Genomic DNA, 22,108 nt, shown 5'->3' on the forward strand with positions numbered 1-22,108 from the left:
TTCGATACATTTACATCCCTCCTTAAATAAGGTGACCGATACTGTACACAGTACTCCAGTTGTGTCACTAGTGCTTTGTATAACTGAAGCATAACCTCCCTACTTTTATATTCAATTCCGCTCGCAATAAATGATAACATTCTTTTAGCTTTCCTAATTACTTGCTGTATCTGCATACTAGCCTTTTGTGATTCATGCACTAAGCCACCCAGATCTCTCTGCACTTCAGAGCTCTGCAATCTCTCACCATTTAGATAGTATGCTTCTCTTTCATTCTTCCTGCCAAAATGGACAATTTCACATTTTCCCACATTATACTCCACTTGCCAGATCTTTGCCCACTCAGTTAACCTATCTATATCTTTTTGTAGCTTCCTTATGTCCTCCTTACAATTTAATTTCCTACCTATCTTTGTGTCTTCAGCAAATTTGACAACCATACCTTCCATCCCTTTATCCAAGTTATTTATCTAAACAGTTGAGGTCCCAGCACTGATCCTTGTGGCACATCACTTGTTACATCTTGCCACCCTGAAAAAGAACCATTTATGCCTATCCTCCCCTTCCTATTAGCCAGCCAATCTTCTATCCATGCCAATATGTTATCCCCATACCATGTGCTTTTATTTTCCACAATAGCCTTTGATGTGGCACTTCATCAAATGCCTTCTGGATATCTAAGTACAGTACATCCACCAATTCCCCTTTATCCATAGCACGTTACTTCCTCAAAAAGTCCAGTACATTGGTTAAATGCAATTTCCCTTTCACAAAACCATGTTGACTCTGCCTGATTACCTTGAACTTCTCTAAGTGCCCTGGTATAGCTTCTCTGATAATTGTTTCTAACATTTTCCCTATGACAGATGTTAAGCTAACTGGCCTTTAGTTTCCCACTTTCTTTCTCCCTCCCTTTTTGAATAATGGAGTTGCATTTGCTATCTTCCAATCTAATGGGACCTTCCCCAAATCTAGGGAGTTTCGGAAAATTAAAAATAATGCATTAACTATATCACTAGCCACTTCAATAAGACCCTAGGATGAAGTCCATCAGGACCCGAGCACTTGTCAGCCCACAGCTCCAACAATTTACTCAGTACCACTTCTCTGGTGAATATAATTTTCCTGAGTTTCACCCGCTCTTCTATTTCCTGATTTACAGTTGCTTCTGGGATGTTATTAGTATCCTCTACAGTGAAGACTTTTGCAAGTGATGGTGCTTACCCAAGGCCTCTGGGAGTATTAAATTTATTTCATAAAGATGTTTGTATTGTTTTAAGTTTGGCTTCCAAACTAGACACACTCTCTGGATCATGAGCTTGAATGCAACATAAACGCCATGTTTTCTTTGATGCATTGGTCCAAGCTTGGAGCCAGGCAGCTCATGGCATGCATTGTTGTTTCGACTTTTTCCTGCATCCTTCAGCTTGAAAACTGTTTGCACCATGACTTTCTGGAGGTGTGAGCTGAAGATAAGGGCCATGGGGCATCTAGGACATAAGTGAAAGGTGAGACTAACATTGTGGCTCCTAGTTAACCAATAAAATTAGAAAGAAACAGAGGAACGATTGAGAGGAGAGTGGAATAGGTTCAAATCAAGTACAGAAAGAGAAATAAAAAGAAAGATTGGATCAAGAGGGGGAAAAAGAGACAATAAAACTATTTTTAGAATCTCTAGAAACAATTATAGGAATGAGAATTCTGCCTGAGTGACACCATAATCCTAGTTAATTTGATTTTTAACCCACTGCAGTAATTTTGCACTTGCAGCTCAAATTCCAATCAGTATGCTTTCTGTTGTTATTTGATTTTATTTTCACAGGAATGACAGTCACCATGGGCACTAAAATATACGGTTCTGTCACACCCTTTTCTAAATAACCAATCCTTGTAAAAAGGAGGTACAATTATAAGCAAGCAATCAGTCAGATTAATTATTGGTTGTGACAAGTAGTACATGAAATGAATTTCAGTTGTTCCCTTTCTGGGCCAAAGAGATTGATTTGTGTTATATTAACCATTACCATGTCATTATAAGGGTACTCAGAGTCTTAATTATCAGAATTAACTTTCTGTGGCAAATAATGTACAAATTCAGCAAGTTCTTTAAAATAAGTGGGGAGATACTAAGGGTGAGATAACATTTGTGCAAAGTAAATGATGGAACGGCATAAATCGATCAGCAAGTTATTGAGATTTGCAATTCAGAATGTATACCTTAACTGCTTGAAATTGCTGTCAACTTTTTTTTAATAATGGCTTGATTTGTCCACACTCTGTGGTTTGCCCAACAAAATCCAGCCAATTGAATGCAGAATGTGTAGAGGTTAAATGATGTAATCTCGTGTACTATTGCTTGTTTACAAATATCACATTGGAATAGCTGGGCAGCTGCGATGGGTTTTTTGGTTTACAGATGGAAAGTATTCAAGTTAAGTTGCAATGTTAATTATTTTGGGGATGCAGCAGAATAATGTAAAACGAATTATTTAAACGGTTAATTGGCCCCTGTTCTCAGCGGTTTTCAGAAACCAAGGATATAATCTGTGTTTTAGGTTACACTATTTTTGTGACATCATTTCTATGTAATTATGAGTCTTAATGAATGTAGTTAGATGCAAAGGAATACAGGATCTGTGTGTCACTTAGTTTTAGAGTTCAGCAAACCTTGGCCTGAATTTTTCAGGCGGCGGGTGGGATCAGTGGGAGCGGACGGGGGCGGTCGCAGAGCCGATCACTGCCCGCGATGGGCTCAGCGCCATTTGTTATGCGGGCGGGCCAATTAAAGCCTGCCCAACGTAATATGTGAGCCGTTGCGCTCACTGCTACCTGTGTAGGCAGGGGGACGAGGGAGAGTTGGGGCCAGCGCTCTTTTGCAAATGCAGGCAAAAGAGCTCTTCAATCTCCGAGTCACGAAGCTGCCTCAGGGAGGCTGAATCACTATTTAAATTATTAAATAAATGGTTTAAAAATTTAATTAAACATGTCCCCTCATGTGACTGTGTCACATGAGATAGAACATGTTTTTATATGTAGAAAAAATGATTTATTTATTAAAAGCTTTAGAAACTTCATCCCGCCCATGGATGAGGTTTTCTAAAAAAAATGTAAAGGCTGCTTGGCCTTTTTGCCTGCCCTCCAACCTTAAGGCTGGACAGGCAGCATTAACAAATTATATCAGTTACTCCCTTAATGGCCTTAATAAGCCGTTTACATATCAGCGGGTGTGCAGCCGACTCCAGCGCACACCCGCTGAACAAAATATCGCGGGACTGTGCGATGATGTCAGGACACACACCCGACATCATTGCGCATCATTTTATGTGTCGGCGTGTTAGGCCTGCCCCTGTACGCCAACTGAAAAATCCTGCCCCTTGTGTATGTTCTCTAGATAGCACTTTAATGCTCTTCTTTTCCCAATGCTACAGAACTATTTAACACAAGAAAATTCACATTCAAGAACTTCATCTGGTAGCAACACTTGCAGCAGGCATTCACAGTGTCTAACTCATGCATGCATTTTGCCCAACTCTTGGTCTGTGTAAGAAAGAATGCAAACAGTTTGGCCCATTTATAATTGAAGCAATAAGCTAAATCCTAGTGTTTCTTTTGCACCATCAGCTGTCCGATGTCGACTCACTGGTGACATGGCAACAATGAAAAAAGCTATGCTTGTTGTAATGTTTTGCTTTTTCCACAACAGCAGCTTCAATCCCAAATGAGAAAATTGAAATCAAAGAATTATAAAATGGATAGCATTTGACTGATTGTGAAGTTGATTGACTTATTTATCAGCCTGTTGATCCCCCTCTCTGGGCAAGAAGTTTTATTCCTGATATACCTATTCATTGGAATATGCAAAGCACCACAAGTCATCGCTGCATAGAGCCCCTGTGGATTATGTTAACCAGCACTCATCAACCTCACGCTTGCTTATTAAAATTACTTAAATATATTTATGAACTGCCAGTGAATAAGCAGAGTTCCTGCCAGTTGAATTGTTTGGCACCTCACAGAACCCATGGTTCCACATTCATCTTGCTGTCTGTGCAAAATAGTAGCTTCTTTTTTTTTTGATTTGTCACCAGATAACAAATAATTAATGTGACGATATGTGAATACCTATTGTAAGCACAGCAAATTGGATTATGTTATAAATTTTCTTGGATTTAATAACTCAGTAGCATTGGAATTTTATGTATCAAACTCACTGATCCATTACCAAACTGAAATTTATTGAACTGCTAAGCTTCAGTGACAAATCCTTTTTATGTTTGTTTTGGTTACCTACATTTTTTATGTTTTTTCCCTATTTTTTGAAACTATTTTATTTGTAACATTTCCTTCATGACATATGCAAGTGACAAATAAAGATGGTTGAGTCATCTATTGTTGTTATTTGCATAATACTATACTGGCGTTATTTCTGGCTGTGCTGGGAATATTTTGTACAAATTTGAGTTTGTGTATACTTAGTCATCTAATGTTAACGCAAATCTATGATTCCAATCAATAAAATATAGGGTAATGTTGTATCATATTTCAAAAAATAATAAATTTAGATGTTGCAGCTTAGAAGAGGCAAGCCATTAACAGAGGACCTTCCCATCCTACTCTAGGTGCCTGGTATTGAATGAGTCAAAATATTGTTCCGCACTGTCCAATAATTACTCAAATGTTACAATATCTAATCGATCAACTTTTGGGGTGGAATTGGATCAACAACCCCACCAAAAATTGAAGCATTGTTCAAACCAACAGAGGTCTTCCTTTTTAATGAGTCTCCTTCTGCAGGTTTCCTGGTCTGTTCTGAATCCCTGAATGTTTGCTGCTAAATGACACTTCAGCTTTAGATTTCAGTCAGAATGTAGCTCTCGTTTGACCTTTGATGTACCTTTCTCTCTCTCGCTCTCTCTGCCGAAGTTTTTGTTGCAGGTACAAATTTTCACAACCACTAATTGAGCTGATTGGATTGCTTGCTTATAATTGCACCGTCTTTTCGCAAGGGCAGGCTTCATAGAAAAGGCTGCAGGGTTCCAGGACTGTACTTTAGTGCCCATAGTGACTGTTATCTTTGCGAAAATAGAATCAAGTAACAACACAAAACATAGGGCAGAATTTTACATTCGGCGTGCGGGTATGCACCCGGCATGGCGGAACATAAAATAATAGGCGACATGGGGTGTGCGTCCTGGTGTCATCACGCACTCGCGCAATACTTTGTTGGGCGGGCACGCACCGGAATCGGCTGCGCACCCGCTGATAATTGAAAGGCCCATTAAGGCCACTTTGCATTTTTAAGGAAACCTCATCCACGAGCAGGATGAGGTTTCCTAAAGCTAATACTGATGAAATAAAAACCATTTTTTGAAAATAAAAACATGTCCCATCTCATGTGACACAGTCACATGAGATGGGACATGTTTCATTAAATTCTTAATGTCCTTATATTTTTTTTTTAAAATGCTTCAATCGCCCTGAGGCAGCTCTGTGCCTCAGGGAGATTGAAGCGCTCTTTCGCACACAAGCGCGAAAGAGTGCTATACCCGACTTTCCCTCCTTTCCTCACTACCGCTCATGATCCATGCAGGACAGGCCTTAATTGGCCCGCCCACGTAAAATCACAGTGCGGAGCTGATTGCGGGTGGCAGTCGGCTCCTCGACCACCCCTGCTCGGTCCCGCCGAGCCCGCCCTACAACTGGAAATTCCTGGCAATAAAAATCTGAATTTGAGCTGCAAGTGCAAAATTCTCACTGAACTGGATAAAAAGTCAAACTCACAGAATTAATTAGAAAATATGGTGCCATTCAGGCAGCCTTCAGCACCATTTACAAACAATAAGATTCAGTCTTGAAACAGAAATTTGAAAAGTGACATGAAATGGTTGTACATATCTGAACTTGATGATGTTTGAGTAAAACTTCTTAAATGGTTCAATTCAGTGTGCAATAAAAATCTCCTATTGTAAAAAGCTGTCAAGATTCAGGTTAGTGATTTCTCTACCTTGAACTTGAGAAAGTTCAACAGATGGAAAAATGTTCATGCAATAAAATGATCAGAGAATCTAATAATATAACCCATAAAAATGATGAACAAATGGTTTTCATCAACTCTGCCTACATTGGCCAGGACTTTGCCCTCATCGGGCGGGCAGCTGACCGCTGTCCGTGATCCAGCTGTGAGTGCGATTTCACGCTGGCAGGCCAGTTAAGGGAGGGGAGGAGTGGGGAGTGGGGAACTTTGCGCATGTGTGCACGTGTGTGCAGGAAAGCTCCCTGAGGCAGCTCTGTGCCTCGGAGCCGTAGATATAAAATAATCACAAATAAAGATTTTAAAAATGTTACAAAACAGGCCTCCTCATGTGACTCTGTCACATGAGCAGGGATATGTTATTAATGAAAAATTAAAATTTTTATTTTATTTTTAATTGCTGTTGGAAACCTCATCCCACCCATGGAAAAATTACAATTAATTGGTACTTTAATGGCCTTAATCGGCCTTTTAATTGTCGATGGGTGCACTGCCGACTCCCGCACACACCCGCTGACCAAAATATTGTGCAAATGCGCGATGGCGTCGGGATGCTCGCCCAATGTCATCGCATGTCATTTTATGCTCATTAAGGTCAGGCGCGTGCCCGCCTGACAAGGTAAAAATTCTGGCCATTCTTTCCAAAGTGTGACGTGTTCAAATTGAATGAAACAAAACTTTTCTGGAAGCTTCTACTGAGGCAACTTACACCTTTCACAACAGGTGGGAAGCTGTTCCAGGATGATTTACTCCTTCTTCTACACGTCAATATGGACAGATCTAAGAAGCTTCCTCTTCTGTTCATCAGTAAAAGTGAGAGGTCAAGATGTTTCCAAGGTGTTCAAATCATTTCTACAAGCATCATTTGTCATTTCAGTTGCCAATCTTAATGACTTCTATGATTTTTTGAGGGTCCATTTGATCCTTGAATAAAAATAATTATGCTCAGACTAAAAATGTATCAATTGTTATGGATAGCTGCCCTGCACATGAAGTTGCTGTTCTAACTCCAAAGAAACCATTCCTACACTTCAGCTAGTGGTCACTGAATTCATCAAGCTTTTCAACAGTCACCCCTTTAAACCATAGAGATTCACTTCTAGGGTCAACCCTCCCAGATTGGATCCTAAAGAAATTGAAGATTAATCTCCTGGATACTGCTGTGATCAACATAGGAAGAAGATCATTAAAGCAAATTGTATTTTTTCCCCATCGTATTTGTTCTTTTTAAAATAAAAACATTTGAAATTGAAAAAGACTGCTTGCCTAATACACGTAACCAGAGATGTCAATCCTACTCACTCCAAATGATAATACTGCAGTCCCTTTTATATGCTCAAAGGATGATAAAAAAACATGCATAACAAATTGTAATTGTGTGATGTTTTTGGAAGAGTCCCATGTGTTCTTAAGGGAAGATATGCATTTTTGAGTACTTGTATTTATAGAATTCCTAAATTTCTAGTCAATTCTGAAATGTCACATTGAAATGAAACTTTTCGAGTCTCTCATTCAAAAAGTAACACTGCGACCATCAATGGTTAGAATCCCTGCCCACCCAAATCCACTCAGCCATCTTGCACCTCGACAGCAGGATTGTCCACAGAAATACCTACAAGGGTATATCTGAAATCCGCTTTGCTTGATAAACCTCGAGCAACATGAAAAGTGGTCTGCCTACCTCAGTTAGCTTTCCCTCCTCCCTACAAATATCTAATTGTCGTTCGGTAGTACAGAACTTGAGTACGGCTGAAAAAAGAGAAATGGGGCAGAATTTTACGACAGGGGGATTTTACGTTCCCACTGACGTTAATGGGGATTTATAATGGCCTGCCGCATTTTATGGCCCCGTCCCCACCAAAAGGGGGCCGTAAAAATTCTGCCCGTGCTGTTGAAACTTTCATCTCGCACTCATCAGGACAGATCTGCAAGAAAACCAATTCTAAAGGAAGCAGCAACTTATACTGCATGAGAGGAGAGTGCTGATTGGATGGCAAGTGGACTCTGTTTGGTCGAGACATTTCCATGGAGAATGCACTAGGGAACAGGAAATATGGCCCGAGCCATTTGCACGCTGTGCAAGGTTGATGCTGAAATAGGGCGCGTCAAAGCCATCCTGCGGGATAATGCTACCCTGATCAGATCATTGCTCACTGTATACTGTGCAAACTCATGAATGGGCCTAAGGTCACCACATTTGCCACGCTCAAAAATCTAATCACAACCGAAAAACTTACCCTGTGTGAAAAAGTCATGTATGAAGGCAGTCCAGATGAGATTTAGAGACTAATTTCATAATTACATGCCTTCCAGGTTACTATTTATTTCAAGGAATATTATTTCCCTGCCTAATTACTAGCAGAATTACCAACAATTCTACCGCAAGCAATCAGCATAGTGTATTAAATTTTGTATGTGTTTAAATCAATCCTTTATCTTAACATAAATAATTAATGAAACAGTGCAGAAATTCTTTATTGGCTTCTATTGCAAGTGCAATTTTTAGTAGGCTGACAGCATCAAGCTGGTACATTCAGCCACTTTCAGCAGTATATTTTATAGAGATATAATGGGTAGCTGATCCTGGAACATTGCATAAGGCAGTGAAACAAACAAGTAGAATTAAGAGTGTGCTACCCTACCACAATAAAAATGTAATAAAAACACTGGAGGAAAATATCCACTAAATTTGAAAGAATAGCTAAATGTTAGACATTATTAAATACAAATTAAGGCACTTTCGTGTGAATCCACTGGCTAACGCAGTCAGTATCCAAACCACTGGGGGAAACCCCTCAATTTTTTATTTAATAATATAAAGAAGGGACATTCATTGATCCCATTTTTCACCAAGTTACCTGTTCTAAGCCAGGATGGCACTATATATGCTACTCCATGCTTATGGATGGATGCCAGCAAGCTTCAGAGTACCTGGGTTAAACAAAGAAAAATTACCGTTACCGGTCAGATCACCATCCATTAACTCCTTCTGGAAACTCTTGTGTGGATATTGGATGAAGACCGGATTAGGTTATGCTGTAATATCCCCTGTGATGTGTGACAGCATTGCTGAAAATCTAGGTTTAACATGAGAAAAGGCCACTTGATTGAGGCAGCAGAAGGCAAACACTGCCTGTAGGAGGAGTTGATATCTTGGGCAGAGAATAAAGGGAGAAAATGGTAAAAATATAAATAAAGGAGCATTCCTTCTATATGTGGAGGGAAATAGAACAAATTGAAAATGGTCCAAAGCATTCTTTCACTTTAAGGATAGAGTGAGTAATAATTGCAGAGTCAGGACACTTTTGTGCTGCAGCTGGTGAGCTGCTGAAAAATAAGGACTATTTCGTCCATTTAAACCCGCAACACAACCTCCTTAGTTGAGCTACATTCTTTTATATGAAATGAGATTGTACAAAATGAACAAAAATGGAATATTTGAATAAAATGCTGGCATTGTGTGTTTTCTGGAAGTTGAAGTACTGATATTGTGCATCCACTCCCTCAGGCATTTCCACAGATTGCGACTCCAGCACACTATATATTTGCCAGTCTGGTGCCTCCCAAAAGCATCTCACCAGGGAACATTTTCCACAAGATATTCAGGCAAACCAGGAAATATTTCAACAATTTTTTGTTAGAAAAGCAATATTTTCTCATTTCAGAACCCAAAATAAGCCATTACAGGACCATGTCTCTGAAAAATATCAGCTAAGTTACAGAGTGAAAAATTACCTTTTTATTAACTGACAGATTTTTGTCTCGTCCATGCTGCACTGTTTGAATTGGCCTTTTGCTGATTTAACATTGAAGAAGCTGGCAGCAGTAATTGTATTACAGAAACCTGGGGGGGAGAATTTTCCCCTTGTCGGGCGGGGCATGCGGGAGCTGGTGCAGGCAGTCGGGACCGCACCGCCATTTTACACGGGTGGGCCAATTAAGGCCTGCCCAACTTGTTTGGCGACTCCAGGGGACGGTGGGAGTGGGCAGGTGGAGGCAGATCGGCAATTGCCGCTGATCGAATGGCGACCCGGCGGCCTGTTTAAAGGCCAAGCTGCAGCCGCTCCAAGGTTGCTGTACATGGCCAGAGGTATGGGCCAAGGCACATCTAGGCTAGCCATGCAGGAGGGTAGGGCGAGTGGCCAGTATGCACCCAGGTTTTCAGATGAGTGCCTTGCTGCCCTCCTCGAGGAGGTGGCAGTACAGTGGGAGGTGCTCGTCCCCGAGGGCAGGAGGAGGAGGCCACCCCACTTGACCAAGTGTGTATGGGAGGAGGTGGTGGAGGTGGTGAGCTCCCATGATGTGGTGTGGTTCTCATGGACCCAGTGTCTCAAGCGCTTCAATGACCTGCTGTGCACGGGAAGGGTGAGTAGCATGTTGGCATCATTCACTTCACCCATCTTCTCCCCCGGTGGCGCCCCACCCATGCCTGAGTGCAATGAGTCATTGACAGCATGTATCCTTAGCGGGATGGCCCAGCAGATATTCCCTATGCATGCATCAGCATGAGAGGGTTGTGGTGAGATGGGTTCTGCACCTGCAGCATGTGGCGGACTGACACCCACATGACTGTGGTGGGGGCAACCTGGAGGATCGGCACCCAGGCGCAGTGCTCAAACTCCAGGGCATGTCGAAGTCAGGGTGATGACATGGTGGGAGGGGATGTTCAAGGTGCTGTGGCACAAATGAATCTGCTGCCCTCTGCGCTCCACGTCATTGTGCCCCCTTGCTACGACAGGCACAACTTTGTGCTCCCAACTGTGATGAAGACTGCATGTGGCCAAGGCGGTGGGGGTGGCCTGGGGGGGCGGGGGGGGGGGGGGGGGGGGGGGGGGGGGGGGGGGGGGGGGGGGGGGATGTGGGATGTGGGATGTGGGCAGGAATGACACACCTGGCATATTTGAGAGAGTGCTGGCCAGCAGCAGGGGAAGGATGCATTGCACTCCCGCAATGGGCAACTGGGGTTGGGTTGGGCCAGCCACCAGGACATTGACAGTGCAAATATCACTAATCAATGCTACTTTTTCATTTCCAGCAGAAGAGTTCTCATAAGAAGGCCGAGCAGCTTAGGACTGGCAGTGGGCCAGGCCAGATTTTGTTGCTTAGCCATTTTGAGCAGGAGGCCCTCGACCTGGAGAGGCGCCACACGCCCGGGTCCACTGGAGCCGGAGGGGCTGGGGTTCCACGGGCAGGTATGTATGGCCAGCACTCACGTCACCAGTAGTCTCCCAACAGCCATGGCAGTGCTGATTGTTGAGTGAGTGACATAACCAACATGGCTTGCCTATTGCGTGTGGGATGATGAGGGCATGATGATCTGGGGGACAGGCATGTACATTGACATTGTCCACATGCTAGCTGATCGAATGTCCTTACTCTTCCTTTCAGTATCAGCGGCACACGGCCGGGAGCAAGAGTAGCAGGGGCCCCCTCTGACACCTGAGGGCCATGAGGTTGCACCATCAGAGGTGTCACACCATCTCTGCCAGGCAGGCACTAGCGCAGATGTTGGCACCTCGGTGGTCATCATATCTTCGGCTAATGTCCTGGGTCACAGCGCTGAGGGCACTTCACAGTCGCTGGAGGAGCTGGCGGAGACAGAGAGTGCCCATGGCGCCAGCAGTCAGAAGACTGCAGAGGCCCAGGCACATGCTCAGCCTGTCGCTGATGATGAGCCTCTGGAGTTGTCGGCGATGCAGCAAACTGATGAGAAGCAGCCAGGTGTGCGGACCATCTGGTGGAGATACATGAGGCTGTGCTTGGCTTGGTGTCAGTGGTGGAGGAGTCTACACGGACCATAGCCAATGCATTGAGCCTCATGGCTGAGTGCCAAGCTTACCCTGTGGAGAGAGTGGCGACTCTCATGGCAGCTCCAGGGACAGGATTCCTGGGGCTGTGCTTGGACCTGCAATCCCTCACAGGGCCATTGACCTCATGTGGTCAGTGCTTGTGTAGGCGGTGGTTTGGGCACCGGGTATCTCACCTCAGTGCCCATCCATCTACGGTGAGCAGGTTGGGCTGAACGGACCTCATGTCGAAGGAGCAGCTGCCCGTCTTCCCTGCTGGCTCCTCTTAGGGCGCTCAAGAGGAGGGTGGCAGCTCCCACACCCCTCTGCCAGTGACTGCGGTACACAATGAGGCTGTGACGACTCGGGAGATGCCAGCTGTGGAGCTGGCAGCTCCCTCCCAGGCAGGGCCAGCACAGGCTCGACAGGCCAGAGGAGGTCCGCCAAGGTCATCGAGCAATGACAGCAGGCTGTCTCAGATGCCAGTGAAGGGGCACCACAAAGACGTAGCACCCGTAAACGTAAGATGAAAGCACCATAGGCACACCCCAGGTTCATCACTGGTGGTTTTCAACATCTCTTTGTCCTTTTGTCTGTGACATCTTTTGGCTATCTCCACCTATCACTGGCCCTCTATCCAACCCCACCTGTCCCAACCACCACCACCACCACCACCACCACCACCACCACCACCACCAGCCCCCCCTCCCACCCACCCACCCCCCCACACCTTAAACCAGCTTATATTTCACCTCTTTTCTATTTTTACTTAGTTCTGTTGAAGAGTCATACGGACTCAAAACGTTAACTGTGCTCCTCTCCGCAGATGCTGTCAGACCTGCTGAGTTTTTCCAGGTATTTTTGTTTTGGATTTCCAGCATCCGCAGTTTTTTGCTTTTACCATTTTATTTCTGTTATGTCAAGAGACTTTTGTTACAGCATTAAATTTATGTCGTCTAAAATGGCTAGGGGTGCCTCTTTTCTTGGGCAGGTGCATGGATTCCTGGGATTTGATGAGTGATTTGTGTATCATTTACATTTATTGACTGGGCCCATTGTCAATGCTTCTATCCAGATAGATTTTGCACTAAGGTCTCCAGGATGGAGGCAACAGGCCAGGCTTGTGTTGCAGATCCATATGTGCTGTGCTAGCTGAAGGTTCCTTGGATTAGAGCTTCCCAGGTGTCTCTGCCTCCCTGGAGTATGCCCGGGTCAGCGTCTGACCCCTCAGCATTTCTCTGTACGTGCTCATCCTCGGACTCACTGCTGGACTCATCGTGTTCAGCCACAGCCACTCCACCTACATCTTCTTCGTCCACAACGTCCCCCCTTTCCAGTGCAAGATTGTGCAGAGTGCAGCATGCAACCACTATCAGCAACACTCAATCTGGGGGGTACTGCAGTGCGCCCCCGGAACGGTCCAGGCAACGGAAGCGCATTTTGAGAAGACCGATGGCTCTTTCCACTGCAGCCCTTGTGGAGGCGTGATTTCTATTATACCGCTGCTCAGCTTCTGTTCTTGGATGGCAGAGAGACATCATGAGCCACCTTCTGAGGTGATAGCCCTTGTCACCCAGCAGCCATCCGTCCAGCCGTGCTGGAGCACTGAAGAGCTCTGGAAACTGTGAGTGCCTGAGGAGGTAGGTGTCATGGAAGCTGCCTGGGAACCTTGCACAGATTTGCAGAATCTGCATCCTATGGTCACACACTAACTGTACATTCATGGAGTGGAAGCCCTTCCTGTTGACGAAGGCACTGGGCTTACCTGCTGGTCACGTTTGCACAGTCTATTGCACACTGGACACGGGGGAAGCCAGAAATGGCCTTGAAGCCTCTGGCTCATTGGGTCTGGCTGGCCTTGTCCCAGCGGTGGTGGATGAAGGTCAATGCACGCCTAAACAGAGCGTTTGTGACCTGCTTGACATAAGTGTGGACAGCTGATTGCGAGACACCGCAAAGATCACCCACCAACCCCTGGAAAGGGCCAGAGGCATAGAAGTTGAGGCCAGCTGTGGCCTTTAGAGACACGGGCATGGGGTGTCCACCCACACAGTTGGCTGAGATCTCTGGACCAATCATCTGACAGATACTGTTGACTGTCTCCCTTGACAGGTGGAGCCTCCTTTGGCACTGCAGTTCAGACATTTTGAGGTAGCTGCTTTGCCTTCTGTATACCCTGGCAGCAGGATAGTGCCATCTTCTGTGGCCCCTTGCACCTTGGACAACCTCTTGGCCCTGCACCCCTTGTGCCTGCACCTGTCCTCCCAAAGGTGGCTCCCCTGCTGGCTGAGATAACTCCTAGCCTCCTCCCCCTCTAGCCCTCCCTTCCTCCTCAGATGAGGTGTCTCCAGTGGAGAGATCACCTCCCATTCCCAGGCTCAGGGAGGGTTCCTGAAACCTACAGGCCCCAACACAAATCCTCACTGTAAAGTGCTGACCTGAAGGTTATGAGTCCTGTCCAAGCAGCTGCAACTTTTCCACCTCACACAGGCAAGTTTCATTAACTTCTCAGCAGCAACTTTTAAATGTCTGGATTTGCGAACCCACTGAGGCCATGGATGAGCTTCATGCAAATTTCTGATAGCCGCCTGCCCGTTGCGCCCATGCGACGGGCCGAAGATCGCACAGGTGCCTTAAAATCCAGGTCAATTGGAGCCTCAAGGGCCTTAAGAGGCCCGTTAATTAATGGCAGTCACGCAATGGACATCGTCGCGTGCCCGCCCACCGAAATATTGCGATGGCGTGCGGTGATGTTGGGACACGTGCCTGACGTCACCACGCGTCGGCATGCGGGTCCCACCCCTGCACGCCGACAGAAAAATTCTGCCCCTTATTTATCAAAAATGTAGTGTAAGGATTAGCACAAAAGTAACAACCAGGAAACAGGACTGTAATAAATGAAAAAATTCCAAAAATAAAGGACATTTTGCAAAATGTAGCGTACAACAGCAAATATTTTTTAAAAGTTAGCGAAGGTGCAATGTATTGTTAATGGAACAATTGATTTATTAAACATAAACGAAGACAAATTCGTAAGGGAAAGTGATGAGAAATGTGACACTCCAAAGGTGAGATGGGTTAGCTGTTACTCAACACTTCACAACTGATAAACAGTGTGTTTAAAGTTGATCCTCCCATCCACATATCAATGGGTTTTCCCCCAATTCGAAAGAAAAGGTTAAGAGAGAAAATCATTTGTTTGCTTACAGTGTTCATTGTTTTTTGTTTTAGCCACATATTTTTTTCTAACTGATTTTTCTCCTGCTTCTGCTGTGTATCATCTGCAGCTGAGCAAGCTGCTCCCAAGCCTCCAGTTGAGCTGTTCTGTGATGTAGATGGAGGTGGGTACAACAGACAGTACTGTTACCAACTTTTATTCTTTCTTTCCCTGTGGGGAATTACCTGATTTGTGCTTGGGGCTTCCTTACATTGGCACAGCTGGAAACGCAGTCGTGTAAAGGAACGAGGATTCAAGCCCACAATTTCATCAGTGTCAAGTTGCCCGTTCTCCTCCTCCACAACACTATCCACGATTCACACTTTCTTCTCATGCATTTAGTCAAAATATTCTGTGTTCATGGACTTTGTCAGTTGGATTAACATTACATTTTTTCCCCACATAAAGTAACTGTTAAATCAAATCAGTATAAAATTAATTTTCTTCATTTAATTCTGAATTATGAAAGCCTTTGCACAGGAACTCTAAGTCAGTAAACTGGACTCACATTTATTTTAGGAACAGTATGACAAAATCGGTGCACTGATCTGACACAATCAAATTTCTGCTTTAATTTTGTCAGACTTTTGGTAATTTCCGATCACAGAACTGTTTGCATTCTCCACATGATATGAATGTACGATCATGAAGAAGGTGCTGAGCCAAGGCCAATAGTATCATCCACAGGAGGTGAGGATGAAGCATCACTGCGTTGACATGTGTAGCTGCTGGAAGGTTGTTCCAAAATTACATTTGGAGAAGGCTTAATGGGTTACCAATCTACCCTCATCCTCGCAGATGATGAGCAGGCTGGGAAACCAGTGAAAGAGAAAATACCCTTCTACAATAGAGAGTCTTAAGTTATGAAACAGTGTGCTTTAACCAGTGAGGAAAAAAAGGAATACTGAAAACTTTATACATTTGAGTTGTTTTTGTTTTAAATAGCCAGTTTGAAAAGGCATAATTTCAATATTTGTTGAAGATTCTTCTTAATTCATGAGCTGTTGATAAATTTTGTAAATATTTAGCTAAATTTCAAGCAGTCTTCTACTGGGAGTCTTTTCCATCCTTCTTAATCTATTTCCCGTGCTCAATGATGTACTGAAGTGGACGTGGTTGTCACTGAGATCTTTTTGTTTTCAAAGGTCCTCATCTACTTCCCTTGCTCCTATAAAAACACGGTGACATCTTCAAAAGAGCTATTTAAAAGATAAATGCAGTAAATGTGTCCCTTGCCCATAATCAGCCCTTCCAAACTGTAAGAATGGCTGCTGTGGCTATCATTGTCAAGGCATAGCACCGAATTGTTATAACGGAGAAGGAGGCCATTCAGTCCATCATGTCTGTACCGGCTCTCCATTTTGTCCCATCTTCTGAATTTTCCATTTATGTTTTACTTGACTATAAAGCCATGATGCTAAATTCACTGTGCAGCGGAAAACTTAGGTTTCATTTCAAGAAACTTAAACACAAGGCTATCTATTGATCTTAAATGGAACACACATTTAAAAGAGGTGAAGTAGCATACTAGATTTCTCCACCGTCCCTTCACTTGTCAACTCATAGGGCAGGCGCAGGCCATTCAGCCACTCAAGTATGTTCTGCAATTAAATTAGATGATCGCCAATGAACCTCATTTATTTGCTTTTAATCCATATCCATTAATACCCATATCTAATTTTTAAAAATCTGTTCTGTCTTGAAAATTTCAATTGACCAAATATTCATCACCTTTAGGATAAAGAATTTCAGATATTCATTGCCCTTTGTGTGAAAAAGTGCTTCCTAATTTCATCCTTGAATTGCCTTGCTCTGATAAAATTGTGTCCCTTTCTGGACTACCGATCAGAGGAAATAATTTCTCTGCATTTACATTTATGAAACGTTTATCATTTTAAATCATTCAGTTGGACCACCCCACAGCCTTCCAAACCAAAATTGCATTATTTTAGTGAATCTGTGCTATATCCCCATATGAGGCCAATTTATCTTTCCTGAGGTGTGGTGCCCAAAACTGAATGCAGTATTCCAGATGATGTACAACTGAAACACAACTTTCTATCCTTTATATTCCAAGCCTCCTTGAGATAAGACCAATATTCCATTCATTCTTTTTATTTATTTTATGTAAACAGGCATTGGATTACAATGCTTCCAGTATCTGGATTTTCTAATTACGGCATTATGAAAATATTCAGATTTTTCTTTCTTGGATCCAAAGTGAATGAACTCACATTTCCCCACAATGAGGTCTGTCTGCCATAGTTTTGCCCACTCATTTAATTTGTCTATGTGCCTTTGTAGCTTTCTGCTCCCATCCACACAACTTACTGTCCCTTCTAACTGAATGTCATCTGCAAACTCTTTCATACAAGTCATTGATATATATGATGAAAAACAGGCTCTAGTCACGAGTACAGGTCTCTGGGAGTACCATTTGTCACTTTCCGCCAATTCTTTTTACCCCGACTGTTTGTCTCCTATCTCCAAACGATTTACCAACTCCTGTCATAAAGTTACCTCCAATTTCATGCACGTTCTTTTTTTCATTCCTTCATTTGTGAAATCTTATCAAATGCCTTCTGAACGCCCATATGGGCAATAACCATAGGCACTCCCTTTTCACCATGTTAATGATGTAAAAAATTTCAACTTGATTAGTCAATTTTGACTCATCTTTCATATATCCATTATCACAATCTCAGAGTGGTTGAATATATGACTGATGTGAATATACTATATGAAATTATTTTGGGTAGCTTCAACTCCATTCCTACTAAGTGTGAGCTCATAGTGCATAACAAATTATAATCTTGCATTGAAGTACAATTTTCCCTCATGCCAATCATAAACACAGTTTACATAGGAACTGAAAATAACACACTGTAAAGGAATCATTTTTTGAAGTTAACGAAGATACATTATTGAAGGAATAGTGTAAGCTTTACTATCCATTTAGCTTGTACTATACTTCTCTTGGGAGCTCTCGGGCACAAATGGTAAAACGTATTTTATTGCCTTCACTCTCACTTGAATGATCTGATTTTCTCCCCCTCCTCCCAAAACAATCTATAAAATGAATATTCACCATAGTAAAAAAAAGTGACTTACTAAAGCTATGATTTTTAAAACTCAAATCATGTTATATTCAACAGGCAAAATTATTTTTGTCATGAGCCAAATTTCACCATATGTCCCACTAAATATCATTGATTAGCATGCAAAATCGGACAAACTGAAAATATTATACAGGGAATAACTACAGTTCACTTCATCTCAGGGAATACTTATGATACTTCGATTGTAAAATCAGACACAACTATTTCCAAAATATTGTCAAAATCACATTTATTTTCCTAAGTTAGGATTTGAAAAAGCTATGGTAATGGACATAATGGATTGGGTAATGGGGCTGAGCATTTACAATGCAGTGAATTTTAAAAAAAAATACAACTTTAAATCATATAAGATAAAACATTGAATCAATAAGATTAAATCATATAAGATTAAATCGAATAAGATAAACATGACACTACATGACCACCAAGATAATCTTTTGTTGATTAGGAATTCTACTCTTTAATTAAACAGTCCCTAAATGAGTGCGATTTCCTGGGGAAGAATTTTATTAGCTTTGAAAAATGAATAGCAGAAAATATCTATTCCTTAACGGCAGCACCACAACATATGTTGTCTTGATTTGGTCTTGGGCCATTTTAAAGATGAATGGCACAATTCCAATTCCATTCACTGACCACATACATTTACTAATTCATGTTCAGGCCATTTTTTTTATACTATAGGAAAGATTTTGATTTTCACATTATTTCCAAAACAAACAACCAATTGTACTGAACAAACCTACAGTACAAAACTAAGTTCAGTGGACAAAATAATGGAAAGGTGATATTTGGGCCAAGAGTTTCCATTTTAGGTGCAATCAGTGATTTGGTTACATATTGCTATCCAAATTTTGCAAGTTTATAATAACTTTTTTTTTCAAATTTCTGCTCAAACATATTTGCATATCACTGAATCTAAAATCTACCAAATGCTGCGCAATTGGACAGCATAAATTTTGTCTTTAAATTTGCACTGGTTTGATCAATTTTGGACGAGTCATACTGAAAAAAAAGCACAGCCTAATGCAAATTCCTACCCTTGGATGCACAATTTTGTAACTTGGGAGGTAAAAAAAACAAATAAATTTAAGGTTCTGAAGTTAGAAACACATGGGACAATAAAGGGAATTGAGGTCTGGCAGCAAATTTAAAGGTAAAATTACCATCAAAAGAGCATGACCAAAATTTCAAGGCTAAATTACTATTTTAAATTCACTATCAGGCATTGGTTATTCTTTAAAAAGTCAAAAATGTTCTTTAAATGTTTTTGATTTATTTAAGATACTATTGTACAGCAGCTTCCATAATTACACTGGAAATGTGATGACCTGCTTGACAGAGTAACCGTGATTTAAGAGTTTTAGATGTATGCCATCATGGGACTGGAGTTATTGCATAACAATATCAGCTTTCCTTTCATTTTTCTTTTGCTCCAGAAGAGGCTAATCATTATGGGAAACAGTCCCAACCCTCCTGTACCTCATCCGTGAAGTCATTCTTCAAATCTAAACCTATGCAGGGAGTTACTTAAAGGTTACTTAAAAATGGAGGATATCATAGCTGAGTCTAATCCTGTGTTTACCAATGTCCATATGTACACTTTCCAGTTTTGAGTACTGACTAACAAAATGAAGTTAAAAAAAATCTGTCTTGTCTATAATTCTGTAATTCTCTCTAAACTGAAACATAGAGGTAAATATAGCTGCCTGGGTACTGCCCTGACAGAGATAAGCTAAGTAAATATAGATTCTGGAACTTTCTGATTTGGATGGCTCATTGCTGCCGAGGCATTGTCTTTATCCACAAGGTGTTAGGGGAGTTCATTAGCTTCATTCTCTTGTGTAATAAATGGTTGCATTTTATATTAGTGTACAGTCTGACATCATATCACAAGTTGCAGCCCAAACACATTATTGGGATAAGACTGGATGGATGCATTATAAAGTTTTTGTAGTAATATTATAAAGTCCCCAGGAGGTCTGGCAAATTTCACGAGTGTTTTTAAACTATGTTCCATAACACGCTGGAAAAGCAGAGAACGTGTTGCTGAGCTCAGGTTGTGTGAGGTGACCTTCCCCAGGGATCGCACTTTGTGCGTTCCTGAGTCACAGCAAGGCCTGACGCCAGGTCATGATGTCATGGCCGTGTCAAAGGCACATATGGAACTTGACTTCAACAAGGAAGTGACAGTACAACACTACCTGGAACTGCAGTTTCACTTAATAGTCAGGGCACATATTTTACAGTGTTTGGCAAGCCTTTTTTGTTTACTTACTAAACATTCGAGCTGAATGACAATCATGTCCATCCTTCACAAAACATATTCTTGCATCAAAAAAAATGTCACTGTAGCAAAAAAAAATGGTTGCACAGATGTTCTGCCTCCACGGGCATAAACAAGTGTTTTTGTGAAATGCAATTAATTTATTCATTGTATATATAGATATGAATCATCTCCATATGTCAGTACGCCCTATTGAACCCTAAGTATGCCAAATTTAATAAATCTTCATTCTGAGCCGCATTGGAGGTATTTGTGCGAGTGAGACGCAAATGGCCACCCCAGATCACCTCATCTGAGAGTGGTTGTGTGGAGGAGGGAGTGATGGCAGGAAGAAGAGAAACAAGTGTGTGCGTGCGCGCGCAAGAGATAGATATAAAATATATAGCGAAAGCTATTCTTCAAGGGTAATGCACACCGCTTGCCTACGCCTTACTCTCGTCAATTCCCATTGTTTTGAACAGAGTTAGGAATCTAAATGTATAGTACTGACGGCGCCAGACCACTGAATTGCTCAACCCTATCGATACCATTGAATAAGAACAGCAAAAAGCGTGCAAATATTGTTGATCACACTGTGCATTTTCTATCCACTTACATTGCCGCTTGTTTCATGTCAGCCAAGGAAGCTACGTTACCAATTCAAATCTCTGTGCTGCCTATACTTGCCGGTGTAAACCGAAACCTTATCAACCTTGGACATACCGCCTGTCAACCCTCTGAATTAGCCATTCACACTACGATCAGGTTACTACCAGCACCACACACAAAAAAACAGGGGGGAGGGGGGGAGAGGATCATATTTTGTTACAGTGGGGGAAAAAATCAACTCACCTTGTAATTCTTCCCATTCCCGGTCGGTGGTAGGTGTAATGGTAGTGGACTGTGTTGTTACAATAGTAGAAGGTACTGTTGATGTTGCAAATGAGCTTTCCGTAGCAGTTGAAATCTCCTCCTGAAAGCTGGTGTTATTTAGGAAGTCTAGCAGGGTGGTGAGATTGTATCCCTCTGTAGTATTCCATCTATAAGTGCCGGCTGCCTGTCTCAGTCCCGGCAACGCCAAGCACATCATTATTAACGCCAATTTCCCGACCATCGGCAACATTGCAGTTCCGAACTCAGGTTTTAATTCCTGGAATCAATGGCTTATTCCTCGTCAAGCAGGGACAATGTGTGGTCAGAAATGCCCTGTCTGATAAGCAGCGTGTCTCCCCTGCAGCCGCATCTCGCGCTGAAACTGACAGCGCGTCCGCTGCACCCGGAGACTCAGTATAATCGCCACCAGAACGAGAAGCCGGCGGAGCTGCCCTCCCGCTTCTCCGCCTTGATTGACGCCGCTGCTCCGCCAACCAGGCCAGCGAATCTTATATTAATATCCAATTGGGGTTTGTAAATAGGCGGCCTGCGCCAATCAGATGTGGGCGGGGAGGTCGGATTTCTTACAAAAGCAAGCTGGGTTGAGTTGGACGTCACTTTACAGCTGTCACACCCCAAGAAGGGGAAGTTCCACCAAGTTTCACAACAATCGAGAAACTGAATAAAAGGCCACCTTTTAATCTGGGTCACGGAGATGTTAACATGCATTATTTAAGCTTTCCAGCAAGCTGCAATGTTTCATTTGGCAGTATACCTTTGAAACAGATCTATGTGGATCTGTATGGAAATCTATCT

General features: G+C 42.6%; 1 protein-coding gene across 1 annotated transcript in view; it reads right to left on the minus strand.

Moving 5' to 3' along the window:
- LOC121281504 (multiple epidermal growth factor-like domains protein 9) overlaps window positions 1-21,719 on the minus strand; it is a 328,993-nt gene extending 307,274 nt beyond the window's left edge. The window contains exon 1 of the mRNA XM_041194448.1: window positions 21,272-21,719. Within this exon, the coding sequence (XP_041050382.1) occupies window positions 21,272-21,542 (271 nt within the window). The 5' untranslated portion in view covers window positions 21,543-21,719. The remainder of the gene's footprint in view (window positions 1-21,271) is intronic.
- Window positions 21,720-22,108: the final 389 nt, after the last annotated feature.

The sequence above is a fragment of the Carcharodon carcharias genome, chromosome 8 (genome assembly GCF_017639515.1).
Source record: "Carcharodon carcharias isolate sCarCar2 chromosome 8, sCarCar2.pri, whole genome shotgun sequence".
NCBI classification, from domain to species: Eukaryota; Metazoa; Chordata; class Chondrichthyes; order Lamniformes; family Lamnidae; genus Carcharodon; species Carcharodon carcharias.